We start from the raw sequence: 13,795 nt of genomic DNA on the forward strand, positions 1-13,795 counted from the left end.
CTCTCTCTCACTGTTGCAGTTATAAAAGAGAAGTGGCATCATCTGATCAGGCAAACTGAACCAGTATCTGAAGAAGTGTGCATGCACACGAAAGCTCATACCAAAATAAAAACTTAGTTGGTCTTTAAAGTGCTACTGAAGGAATTTTTTTATTTTCCATGTGTTTATGTTAGCTATTTTTGAGTTATTTAGAGTGATGCAGTGGTTTCATCCTCAAACTTCAGTGATGAAGTAGACTCCACATACAAGACTTGAAGATTAACATTTACTTCTCAGGGTGACAACAACTGAGCAATTTGTACTATTCATCTATATTAAGCCTAAAGCAATGTGAGCTTGAGCCCAAGAGAGGGTTTAGTCTTTTTGCTTTGTGTATTTCATATTTTGAGTCCTGGCTCCCTTGACCAATTTCCTTCTTTCTGTGGCTCCCCTGTGGGTCTGAGGAGCCCAGTTATGTCCCCCCTTTTTGAACACCCCTTAGCCTCCTCTCCCCTCTCCTTGAGAGTCCTCTGGGCAGCTGCTGCTGCATTCTCTGGGCTGCCCCCGCCCCCAAAAGAGGTACCTCCTCACACTGCCCCACAGGGGCCTGGGAAGAAGGTGCTCCCAGTCTTAGTGGCCCAACAGAGACTGGCCAAAGGTGAACGTGACGTCAACATCTTACCTTGGGAGGCAGCAGTGGCAGCAGCGGGTGCTGCTGGGCCTGCATGGCAGAAAGGCTCCCCTTCAGCACCGGGCACTCAGCTCCCAAGCAGGCCTTGCACACAACAAGCACAAGAAAGGCCAGGATGGTGCCTGCCTGGCTCCCACTTGTCTGTCCATTCCCAACCACAAGGACTGGTGGATTGGCTGGATGAGCTACCTTGACTGCTTGCTTGCTTGCTTGCTTGCTTGCTTGCTTGCTTGCTTGCTTGCTTGCTCTGAGGACGCCTCAGCTCCTGGTACCCAGTACCCCCTGGCCAGCCCAAGAAGCACCATTCACCAACACAGCTTGCAGCCAGGGCTGTTGCAAAAAACAGCCTTTGGGAGGCAGAGACACAAGGGGAGGGAGGGAGGGGAAGAAGACTAGAGGCCAGTGTTGCCTGCCGCACCCCTGAGCATAAAATTATTATTATTATTATTATTATTATTATTATTATTATTATTTATATCCCACCCATCTGGCTGGGTTTCCCCAGCCACTCTGGGCGGCTTCCAACAGAAAAATGAAATAAAATAATTCATTAAACATTAAAAGCCTCCCTAAACAGGGCTGCCTTCAGATGTCTTCTAAAAACCTGGTAGCTGTTTTTCTCTTTGACATCCGATGGGAGGGCATTCCACAGGGCAGGCACCACCACCGAGAAGGCCCTCTGCCTGGTTCCCTGCAACTTGGCTTCTCGCAACGACGGAACCGCCAGAAGGCCCTCGGTACTGGACCTCAGTGTCCGGGCAGAACGATGGGGGTGGAGATGCTCCTTCAGGTATACTGGAGGTATCATTCAAGGCACCCCAGGGTGCCAAGGCACGCTGGTTGAAAACCACTGTTTTAGGGAACCCTCTGATATTAACATTTGGGCCTCTGTGGTTTGCAAAATCTCTCTTCAGTGGGGACAATCTCTTCAAGGAGCCTCTGGAGAAGGTTCTGGTGGAGACCAGGGGCTAACGGAAGGCTCTCCAGAGTGCCAGGAAGGACCGCAAGAAGGGAAAACCAGTGTTCCTTTCACTCCTCCTGATACTCCTGCAGCCACAGGACATCAAATTACTTTCTCTCCTGCTGGGACAAACCAGAGAGGTTCCCGCACACCAGCTGGTAGTGGCTTAATTTCCAGATTAAACAAAGGCCCCAAGAAGGGAAGGAGCTCCCCCTTAACTACCAATAAGAGGCAGACTACGGCACTTTGCCCAGGTGTGGGCAGAGAGGACCTTGGGCAGATGGGTCAACTGAAAGATCTCTTGGGATTACTCCTTAGAGGTTTCAAATAAGCCAAGGGAGATGTTTGTGGGTATGCGCCCCCATCCAATATAACAGACAAACACAAGGCTGACATGAAGCCAATAGGAGACCTGAGAAGCATAAGGGCAATTGAGCTCATCTCACACAAGGAGCAGGATTGGTTCTGTTATCACCATGTTGAGCACTGAGCTTTCCTTTTGGGTGATGACAGAGGCAAAGTAGGGGTTGAGCAATTCCACCTTCTCTGTATCACCCAATAGCATTTCTTCATACTCTTCTTTCATTATTTCCCGATTCCCTGGTGGCCTGCTGGAATGTAGAGTTAACCAGGGCTATTGACTGTTTGGCTCTGAAGCGCCCTCTCCAATTGCATGGAGCCCGGACAGCCCCGTGGTTTTCCATGGATCTGAGGGCAATGAAACAATCGCTGAGACGGCTAGAGCGCCGCTCACTCTGAATCAGACCGAACACGGGTTAGAGCTCAATGTCGAGCCTACCAAGTGGTGGTAGCGACGGCGAAGAATACTTTCTTCACCGCCTCTATTGCATCTGCAGAAAACAGCAGCAGGAGACTCTTTCAGGTGGTTCACAGTTTAGTGGAACCACCTGCTCCATCGGGGCCCAGTTCGGGCTGCATGATCTCCTGCAACGAAGTTATCTGCAAACGAAGTTTTTTTGCAGATAAAGTTGCTCAGATTCGGAAAGAGGTAGACTCCACCATGGGAGCAGGGCCGGGGCAGGAGAGTGCTAGAGTCCTGTCTAGTTCAGTTGCGTGGGATCAATTTCAATCTGTTACCTCCAAGGATGTGGACAGGCTGCTTGGACAAGTGAAACCAACCACCTGTCTCTCCTTGATCCTTGCCCATCCTGGCTTATAGAAGCTAGCCAGGAACGGCTGGGCGATGGGCTTTGCGGGTTGGTGAATGCTTCTCTCTGTGAGGGAGCCTTCCCAGACCCACTGAAAGAGGCGGTTATTAAACCGCTTCTTAAAAAACCATCTTTAGATGCGGCCAATATGGCCAACTATCGCCCAGTCTCAAATCTTCCATTCTTGGGCAAGGTGATTGAGTGAGTGGTTGCTGAACAACTCCAAGCACGCCTGGAAGATGTGGACCATTTGGATCCCTTCCAATTCAGGCCTCATCATGGGACTGAAACAGCCTTGGTCACACTGGTTGATCTCCAGTGGGCTAGGGACAAAGGTGAAAGCTGTTTCCTATTTCTGTTGGATCTCTCAGCGACTTTCATACCATCGATCATGACAACCTTGAGGACCTCTAGGGGAGCTTGGAACTGGGGGCACTGTTATACAGTGGTTCCGCTCCTTCCTCCTGGGCCGTGTTCAGAAAGTGGTGGTGGGGGATGAGTGTTCAGACCCCTGGGCTCTCACTTGTGGGGTGCCTCAGGGTTCTGTCCTCTCCCCCATGCTTTTTAACATCTACATGCAGCCGCTGGGAGAGATCACCAGGGGGTTTGGGCTGAGTGTTCATCAGTATGCGGATGATACCCAGCTCTACCTCTGTTTCAAATCAGAACCAGTGAAGGCGGTAAAGATCCGGTGTGAGTGCCTGGAGGCGGTTGGAGGATGGATGGCGGCTAACAGATTGAATCCTGACAAGACAGAAGTACTGTTTGTGGGGGACAGGAGGCGGGCAGGTGTGGAGGACTCCCTGGTCCTGAATGGGGTAACTGTGCCCCTGAAGGACCAGGTGCGCAGCCTGGGAGTCATCTTGGCGCATTTCTGTGTCCAGGGCAGCTGTCTATCCGCTCCATCTGGTATGCAGACTGAGACCCTACCTGCCCGCAGACTGTCTCGCCAGAGTGGTGCATGCTCTAGTTATCTCCCGCTTGGACTACTGCAATGCACTCTATGTGGAGCTACCTTTGAAGGTGACCCAGAAACTACAACTCATCCAGAATGTGGCAGCTAGACTGGTGACTGGGAGTGGCCGCCGAGACCACATAACACCGGTCTTATCTACATTGGCTCCCAGTACATTTCCGAGCACAGTTCAAAGTGTTGGTGCTGATTAATGTTTAATAGATTATTTCATTTTTCTGTTGGAAGCCACCCAGAGTGGCTGGGGAAACCCAGCCAGATGGGCGGGGTATAAATAATAAATTATTATTATTATTATTATTATTATTATTATTATTATTATTTCTTCCATTTCTTATTATACACACCCTTCTTAAATCTTAGCTCATTTGTAAACACGGTGCAAGCTTGCTGAGTTGGTGCCCAGAAGGTGGCAATATCGACAGCCCATCTCTCCTTTAAAGAGAATAATTCTGATATGCACCCACAATGACTGGTTATCTCCACAATTGCCAGAAGGGATTTTTCTCTCTTAGATCAAAGTATATCCAATTTGTAGGATCGCTATATATGTGTGTGAAAAGCAAGCAAGATTAAGGCTACTGATAGAGCTGTTTTAAGCATCCTTTGCTGTGCTTCTTAGTGCCCTAAAAGCTGGCACTCAAGATCGTTTCAGTAATAGGACAAACTGAAGAGCTGGTGGGATTGTGACACTTTATTTAGAATAAAATAGGGTTGCCGCTGCCGCCCCTTGTCTTTGAACACCCTGCCCCAAAGAGAAGTGCCTCCCAGAGGCAGCATTCGCCCGCAGAGCTTGTACCCAGGGCAAACAAACAGCTGTGCAAGCCTTTGGGAGGCAGAGATATGAGAGGGAGGGAGGGAGGGAGGGAGGGAGGGGGGAAGGAAGGAAGGAAGGAAGGAAGGAAGGAAGGAAGGAAGGAAGGAAGGAAGGAAGGAAGGAAGGAAGGAAGGAAGGAAGGAAGGAAGGAAGGAAGGAAGGAAGAGGGACCGAGGCCAGTGTTGCGTGTAGCACCCCTGACCGTCCTTCAAGGCAGACTGGTTGAAAACCACTATCCTAGATGGAAAGATGGAGGGCACAAGGAGAAGGGGATGACAGAGGATGAGATGGTTGGACACTGTTCTCAAAGCTACGAACATGAGTCTGGCCAAACTGCGGGAGGCAGTGGAAGACAGGAGTGCCTGGCGTGCTCTGGTCCATGGGGGCACGAAGAGTCGGACATGACTAAACAACTAAACAACAACAACAGGAGTCTGGCCACAACAACAGGAGTCTGGCCAAGCCTTCTCTCCTGACGAACTCCAACCTTCTATGCAGGAAGGAGATTGCCTCTACAGGCTCCCAAGGGAAAGATTCTCCCACCTCCTGTCTCTGCCCTCAGATGGTGCTTTTTGAGCTTGGGGGGGGCGCAAAATGAAGAGAAATAATGATAATAATTTATTTTTTTCTTTATTTCATAAAATTCCTGCATGAAACTGCTTGATTATAAAAAGAAGCAGCACCACAACCTCAAAGCGGTACATGAAAAAGATAAAATTATAAATAAGAAAAACTAACAAAAATAATGTGAAAATTTCCAAAAGTTTATATTACAATAGACTGAAAGCAGGTCAAAACTCACATTAAGCATCTGGGTAGACTTGTCTAAACAAGCTTGAGCAGTCACTGAAAAGAGCACAGTACCTCATGTCACGAGGCAGTGAGTCCTTGTACAGTGGTACCTCTGGTTGCGAACAGGATCCATTCCGGATCCCGAAGCACCGCGTCTGCTCACGTGCATGACGCAATTTGGCGTTTCTGCACGTGCGCCAACCCTAGAAGTAACCCGTTCCGGGACTTCCGGCTTTGGCGCATCCGTTTTCTGAAAAGACGTAACCCGCATCGGACATAACATGAGGTATGACTGTATCATAAAACAATTTCAGGCACTAGTTACAGGTAGGTAGCTGTGTTGGTCTGACGCAGTAAAAAATAAATAAATAAAATCCTTCCAGTAACACCTTAGAGACCAACTAAGTTTGTCATAGGTATGAGCTTTCGTGTGCATGCACACTTCACAAGATTATTGTTTCTACACTTTGGTTTATTCTGTTCTGGTTCTTCCATGTCTAGTAAAGACTTCAGTTGCTAAAGAAGTGCTGTTCACACTGAATGAATCTAGATTGTTTCTCCACCTGTGGATTACGGTCTTTTGTGTGAAGGAAGTTTGCTGCTCATATTTCATTCACTTAGAGTTAGTTACCTGGTGGAGTTCTCAGGTGCAAAGTCAGGCCACCAATCCCATTGAAACTCATTCCACACTCCATACTTTTCCTTGGCGTGGGGTTTTTTATGTAAAGTAAGGAAACCCCCATTATGGAAGTGCTTTCCACAATCTAGGCATTCATACAGTTTCTCCTGTATGGGTTCTTTATTGAACAGTAAGTGCAATCAGATTGATTATATTCTCTGCAGCCAAAGATGGAGAAGCTCTATACAGTCAGCAAAAACAAGACCTGGAGCTGACTGTAACTCAGATCATCAGCTTCTTATAGCAAAATTCCAGCTTAAACTGAAGAAAGTAGGAAAAACCACTGGGCCAGTAAGATACAATCTAAATCAAATCCCTTATGAATACACAGTGGAAGTGAGGAACAGGTTTAAGGATTTAGATTTGGTGGACAGAGTGCCTGAAGAACTATGGATGGAGGCTCGTAACATTATACAGGAAGCAGCAACGAAAACCATCCCAAGGAAAAGGAAATGCAAGAAAGCAAAATGGCTGTCCAACGAGGCCTTACAAATAGCGGAGGAGAGGAGGCAAGCAAAATGCAAGGGAGATAGGGAAAGATACAGGAAACTGAATGCAGATTTCCAAAAAAAAGCAAGGAGAGACAAGAGGGTCTTCTTAAATGAGCAATGCAAAGAAATAGAGGAAAACAATAGAATGGGGAAAACCAGAGATCTGTTCAAGAAAATTGGAGATATGAAAGGAACATTTCGTACAAAGATTACCATAATAAAGGACAAAAGTGGTAAGGACCTAACAGAAGCAGAAGACATCAAGAAGAGGTGGCAAGAATACACAGAGCAATTATACCAGAAAGATATGGAGGTCTCGTACACCTCAGGTAGTGTGGTTGCTGACCTTGAGCCAGACATCTTGGAGAGTGAAGTCAAATGGGCCTTAGAAAGCATTGCTAATAACAAGTGATGATATTCCAGCTGAACTATTTAAAATTTTAAAAGATGATGCTGTTAAGGTGCTACACCCAATATGCCAGCAAGTTTGGAAAACTCAGCAATGGCCAGAGGATTGGAGAAGATCAGTCTACATCCCAATTCCAAAGAAGGGCAGTGCCAAAGAATGCTCCAACTACCGCACAATTGCGCTCATTTCACACGCTAGCAAGGTTATGCTTAAAATTCTACAAGGCAGGCTTAGGCAGTATGTGGACCGAGAACTCCCAGAAGTGCAAGCTGGATTTCGAAGGGGCAGAGGAACCAGAGACCAAATAGCAAACATGCGCTGGATTATGGAGAAAGCTAGAGAGTTCCAGAAAAACGTCTACTTCTGCTTCATTGACTATGCAAAAGCCTTTGACTGTGTCGACCACAGCAAACCATGGCAAGTTCTTAAAGAAATGGGAGTGCCTGATCACCTCATCTGTCTCCTGAGAAATCTCTATGTGGGACAAGAAGCTACAGTTAGAACTGGATATGGAACAACTGATTGGTTCAAAATTGGGAAAGGAGTACGACAAGGTTGTATATTGTCTCCCTGCTTATTTAACTTATATGCAGAATTCATCATGCGAAAGGCTGGACTAGATGAATCCCAAGCCGGAATTAAGATTGCTGGAAGAAATATCAACAACCTCAGATATGCAGGAGGAATTAAAGAACCTTTTAATGAGGGTGAATGAGGAGAGCGCAAAATATGGTCTGAAGCTCAACATCAAAAAAACCAAGATCATGGCCACTGGTCCCATCACCTCCTGGCAAATAGAAGGGGAAGAAATGGGAGACAGTGAGAGATTTTACTTTCTTGGGCTCCTTGATCACTGCAGATGGTGACAGCAGTCACAAAATTAAAAGACGCCTGCTTCTTGGGAGAAAAGCAATGACAAACCTAGACAGCATCTTAAAAAGCAGAGACATCACCTTGCCAACAAAGGTCCGTATAGTTAAAGCTATGGTTTTCCCAGTAGTGATGTATGGAAGTGAGAGCTGGACCATAAAGAAGGCTGATCGCCAAAGAATTGATGCTTTTGAATTATGGTGCTGGAGGAGACTCTTGAGAGTCCCATGGACTGCAAGAAGATCAAACCTATCCATTCTTAAGGAAATCAGCCCTGAGTGCTCACTGGAAGGACAGATCGTGAAGCTGAGGCTCCAATACTTTGGCCACCTCATGAGAAGAGAAGAATCCTTGGAAAAGACCTTGATGTTGGGAAAGATGGAGGGCACTAGGAGAAGGGGACGACAGAGGACGAGATGGTTGGACAGTGTTCTCGAAGCTACGAACATGAGTTTGACCAAACTGCGGGAGGCAGTGGAAGACAGGAGTGCCTGGCGTGCTATGGTCCATGGTGTCACGAAGAGTCGGACACGACTAAACGACTAAACAACAACAAGTGCACTCCTACAACTGAAGCTCTTTCCACACTCCACACATTTATGCAGTTTCTTCCATGTTTTTTGAGGTACTGTAAAGTGAGATGGTGATATAATAATAATATTAATAATAATAATAATAAATTCTTTATACCCCGCCCATCTGGCTGGGTTTCCCCAGCCACTCTGGGCGGCTTCCAACCAAATACAGTGGTACCTCTACTTACGAATAACTCTACTTACAAATGTTTCTACTTACGAACGGAGCTCTGTCCGCCATCTTGGATGCAGTTTAGATAGGATTTTTTTCTACTTACGAATTTTTAGATAGGGTTACGAATTTTTTCTCCCAATGCATTCCTATGGGATTCGACTTACAAATGTTTTCGACTAACGAATGTGCGTTCGGAACGTATTAAATTCATAAGTAGAGGTACCACTGTATTAAAAACAGTACAGCATCAAACATTAAAAACTTCCCTAAACAGGGCCGCCTTCAGTTGTCTTCTAAAAGTAAAATAGTTACTTATTGCCTTGACATCTGCTGGGAGGGCGTTCCACAGGGCAGGTGCCACTACCGAGAAGGCCCTCTGTCTGGTTCCCTGCAACTTGGCTTCTCGCAATGAGGGAATCGCCAGAAGGCCCTCGGTGCTGGATCTCAGTGTCTGGGCTGAATGGTGGTGGTGGAGACGCTCCTTCAGGTATACAGGACCGAGGCCTGATAGACTGAAGCTCTTTCCACATACCATACATTTAACACAAAAATAAAGAAATCCTTCCAGTAGCACCTTAGAGACCAACTAAGTTTGTCATAGGTATGAGCTTTCATGTGCATGCACACATTTAAGCAGTCTTTCGCCTGTAAGGGTTCTTCGATGTGCAGTGGGTTCTTTGATGTAAAGTAAGGTGGTGGTTCAGGCTGAAACTCTTTGCACACACCATACATTGAAACGGTTTCTCCCCTGTGTGGGTTCTTCGATGCACAATAAGGTTTCCGTTCTGGCTGAAGCTCTTTCCACACTCCATACATTTAAATGGTTTCTCCCTGGTGTGAGTTCTTTGATGTAAAGTAAGGTTTCCGCTCTGACTGAAGCTTTTTCCACACACCACACATTTAAATGATTTATCTGCTGTGTGGGTTCTTTGATGTGCAGTAAGGCTTCCGCTCTGGCTGAAGCTCTTTCCACATGCCATACATTTAAATGGTTTCTCCCCAGTGTGAATTCTTTGATGTGCAGTAAGGTTTCCACTCTGACTGAAGCTCTTTCCACACTCCGTGCATTTAAATGGCTTCTCCCCGGTGTGGGTTTTTTGATGTAAAGTAAGGACACTCCTAATACGGAAGCGCTTTCCACAATCTATGCATTCATATGGTTTCTCCCCTGTGTGGATTCGTTGATGTTCTGTAAGTGCACTCCTACAAGTGAAACTCTTTCCGCACTTCATGCATATATGCAGTTTCTCCCCTGTGTGGGTTTTTTGAGGTACAGTGAGATTGTGATAGAGACTGAAGCTCTTTCCGCACACCATAGTTTTTAATGGCTTCTCCCCTGTGTGGGTTTTTTGATGTGCAATAAGGCTTCCACTCTGGCTGAAGCTCTTTCCACATTCTATACACTTAAATGGTTTTTCCCCTGTGTGGGTTCTTTGGTGTGCAATAAAGTTCCCACTCTGGCTGAAGCTCTTTCCACACTCCATGCATTTGAACGGTTTATCCCCTCTGTGGATTTTTTTATGCTTGACAAGGTTACCAGCACTACTTAAGCTCTTTCCACACTCCATGCATTGAAACGCTTTCTCCCCTGTTTCTGTTATTTGATGTAAACTAACACTTCCAGTCTGATTGAAGCTCTTTCCACACTCCACACTGCTACTTCCTGTGAATTCTTCCTGTGGATTCAGTGATACATGGATATCAGTGTCCTGCATGGTAAGGGATTTGGTTTTCCAGTTCTTCAACACATTTTCTACATGCTTTTCAGGTGATCGTTGATTTACAAATGTCTCCTTCTGTGCTTCATGCCCCACATTTTCTATAGACACCACAGATGGCTCCCCATAATTCTCAGTCTTCTGCCCATTACCTGTTTTGAGGCAGAAAAAGAAATTGTCATTCAAATTGCAAAGCAGAGACTCTCATTATGGATTGAGCACAGTTCTCTGCTTCTCTGAGTTTACCATTTTCAAGCATGGCCCGCTCCTTCCTTCCCTGCCCAGCTGAATATGAAGTTAGCTTCTGAATATGCTTCTGAATACGAATATGTTGTCTCAAGACAAAAACACAGGTCCCTTCCCACTCCTCCTCAAACTTGCTGAGCTGTGTCTGCTCATCTCTCCCCTTCCTCAGAGCCCCATCCAACTGGATCTTATCCTTCAACCCAAATGATGAAATACAAAATAGCCAGACACTCCTAGTGCTACTACTGCCATGGCTCTGTTCCCAAAAGCAGGGAAAGGCAAGATCTTAACTCTCCTGCTGAGGGATAGCAGAGGGGACACCTGGACTCAACAGAACCCCCCTTGTCCCCGTGGCACGACAGAGGAGATTTTAATTTGGGGTGCATCTCAGCACATGGAAGGGAAACCTCAGCCTGGAGGCCGTCTCTGCTCTTTAGAAGAAGACCCTGTGTTGGCAACAGTTTGTAGTTTGAGAGTGGCTTGCCTGTATACTGTGGGGCCAGAGGCATTTACAACTAATGTAAATGTGACTTTTGGACAGGAGCAGAGCTTCCAAACACCCTTCTCTGTCCTCCATCCAGGAAAGGAAAAAGTGCCATCAGATTTGAAGGAAGACAAAAAACACTCTAGGAAGATGTGAAGCAGGTCTGGTCAGGGGTCAAGGCCTGGGGAGAAGAGAGTCCCAAGGGCCAGGTGGAGAGGTTTGATATTCTGTTGGGAGCCGCCCAGAGTGGCTGGGGTATAAATTATTTATTAATTTATATTTATATTACTGGAGCAAAAAGGGCCCCATGACACAACTAAGTGCACACCTGTTGAGGTTTCCCCTTCTTTGGGGTTCTGGAGGAATGGATCTTGTCCTTCTTCCCAACAGGAACTGAGGTCTGATTCTGCCAAGGAAAGAGTTAATATTAGCTACTTTTGGCCACAAAACACCCAGCCCTTTCAAGTCAATCTGTATTTTTGACTGCAAAGGCAAAGAGGAGGGATTGCCATATGCAGATCCTATAAAGACATGCAACATGCGTAAGAGAGGGCCTTGTGGTTCCCACTGCCTCAAGGTGTGTGTGTGTGTGTGTGTGAGAGAGAGAGAGAGAGAGAGAGAGAGAGAGAGAGAGAGAGAGAGAGAATATATGGATGCTGCTTCAGAGAGCAAAGCTGCAAATACACAAATAGAGGGACCCAGCAGGCTATTCATAAATTATTCCTACTCTGCATGAATAAATGACACAAAAGAGTGGATTCACACCTCCAACATCTAGCAGTCCAGAGGCATAAAAATGTTTCCTTACCTAGAGAGGCCACCATCTCATAATTCTCCTCCATGACTTCCTTGTGCAGAGCTCTTTGGCCTGGATCCAGCAGAGCCCACTCCTCCTCTGTGAAAAACACAGCCACCTCCTCAAAGGTCAAGAGGGCCTGGAAGAAGATGAGGAAGAAGAAGAAGAAGAAGAAGAAAAGATAATTTTGTAAAGGTCCCTTCCTTACTTGGCACACAAGCAAGCGTAAACTGGGCCACTTCTGGGACTCCCTCACCTGTTGCCAGGATGCACTTCAAAGCAGGGAACAACTCTTTGATGTGAACAATGGAGAAATACAGATTCATTTAGGGTGGGAGACATTTACACAGATAGCATACCTTTAACTGGCGAACAAATATTAAGCAAAGCTAGACAACATCTGGAACTGGCTAAATGTGCCTCAAATTACACATTTTCTAACAAACCAAACAGTTACTCCACATGCCTCTAGTCTAGACCCTAGACCCTTACCTCAAAGTTGAAATTCTAATTACAAATACCAAGCCAAAATCCAAACACATATTATCAAAAAATTAAATGGTGGAAACAAAACATCTTATGTAACCCCAACTTTGGTATTGTTAATTTTTTTATTTTTTTAAAGAGATAATAATGCCAATTTTGAGCTTTAAAGAACACATCACCTTTGTTTTAGTAGCTGCTCGACAAATCATTGATCAAAATTGGAAATCTCTGGAATACTTGCAGTTATCACAATGGAAACAGACAATCTGGATGATTGCACTTTCAGAAAAACTGACAAAGGTAGCTCAAGCATTAGCTGGAATAAGCCATGAGGGTGACACTGTTGTGACACTTACGTTATGTTATCCCACAGAGACACACATTGGGGGGATGCTTTGATGGAGAGTTGTTTTAATATGTTTGTTATGTTCAACATTTTGGAAAAAACAAAACTTATACAATACATATATATTTAAAGGGAGGGGAAGAAGCAGGGACTGCAAGTGAGAGACAGACAACAGGAAGAATGTCAAACTTTACACAAAAGCTTTAGAAAACCATGTCTTTGTCTTTAGGGGACATTTAGCCTGGGTTTGCCCAGTCACTCAGGTTTTTGAGGTTTTAGGATCATTCATATCCAAAACCTTTTAATGAGGTTTCATGGAAAAGCTGCCTCTATGGGAAGCAGAAGGTGGTTGGCAGGAGATTCCCCCTCTTCTCCCTGCAAACATAAATTCCCTTGCTCCCCCCAAAAGCTCCATTTCCCCATTTGCTTTCTGAGAAGGGCCCAGGTTCAATCCCTGACAGAGGCAACAAAGGAGACCCCCCCCCTCCCAAAAAACTCATCATGTGAATGAAGGTTGCACAGTATTACATTCCTCCCCCCCCAACCCCATGGGACAGGCACCCCCAAACTGCGGCTCTCCATATGTTTTGGCCTACAACTCCCATGATCTCTAGCTAACAGGACCAGTGGTCGGGGAAGATGGGAATTGTAGTCCAAAACATCTGGAGGGCCAAAGTTTGGGGATGCCTGCCATGGGAGAAAAGATCCCTCATTATTACACCTGTTTACAAAGGGAGGCAGGGCTGTGTCTGAGGGTGCCCCCCCCCTTTATAACAGCCTCTCAGAGCAGTCTGGTGTCGCTAGGCCCGTTTTGCTAGAGGGATTTTGAGCAGCACCTTACGACAACCCTAAAGGGTAGTCCAGTGTCATTATTATGGATAGCGGCTTTTTTTTTTTAAGGCAGGGTCCTGCAAGTTGGGCTATGCTATTAGGGGAGGGGTGGTTAGCTCAATGGCAGAGCAGCTGCCTCGCATGCAGAAGGATGTGCCCGGTTCAATTCTACGATTCCTCAGGGCCAGCCTTACCATTGGGCAGCCTCAGGTGGTTTCCTCAGAGGGCAGGATCCAGGGAAGACGCAGAATGGAGGCGAAGCCTGTCTCTCCCCTGGAGAGGAGCAGCAGCAGCAGCCGGGGCGGAA

General features: G+C 46.2%; 1 protein-coding gene across 2 annotated transcripts; it reads right to left on the reverse strand.

The window, feature by feature from the left end:
- Positions 1 to 7,383: 7,383 nt before the first annotated feature.
- On the reverse strand, positions 7,384 to 13,795 carry LOC118081292 (zinc finger protein OZF-like). Of its 2 annotated transcripts, XM_035107730.2 has the most exons (4): positions 13,683 to 13,795; positions 11,838 to 11,964; positions 11,358 to 11,435; positions 7,384 to 10,451 (listed from the first exon to the last, which is right to left on the reverse strand). In XM_035107730.2, exons 1-4 carry the CDS (start codon positions 13,683 to 13,685, stop codon positions 9,211 to 9,213), a joined length of 1,449 nt encoding a protein of 482 aa, XP_034963621.1. In that variant the 5' UTR covers positions 13,686 to 13,795; the 3' UTR covers positions 7,384 to 9,210. The 2 variants fall into 2 exon arrangements, with proteins under 2 accessions (XP_034963621.1, XP_060124699.1); XM_060268716.1 differs by lacking the exon at positions 11,358 to 11,435.

The sequence above is a fragment of the Zootoca vivipara genome, chromosome 2 (genome assembly GCF_963506605.1).
Source record: "Zootoca vivipara chromosome 2, rZooViv1.1, whole genome shotgun sequence".
Taxonomy (NCBI): Eukaryota; Metazoa; Chordata; class Lepidosauria; order Squamata; family Lacertidae; genus Zootoca; species Zootoca vivipara.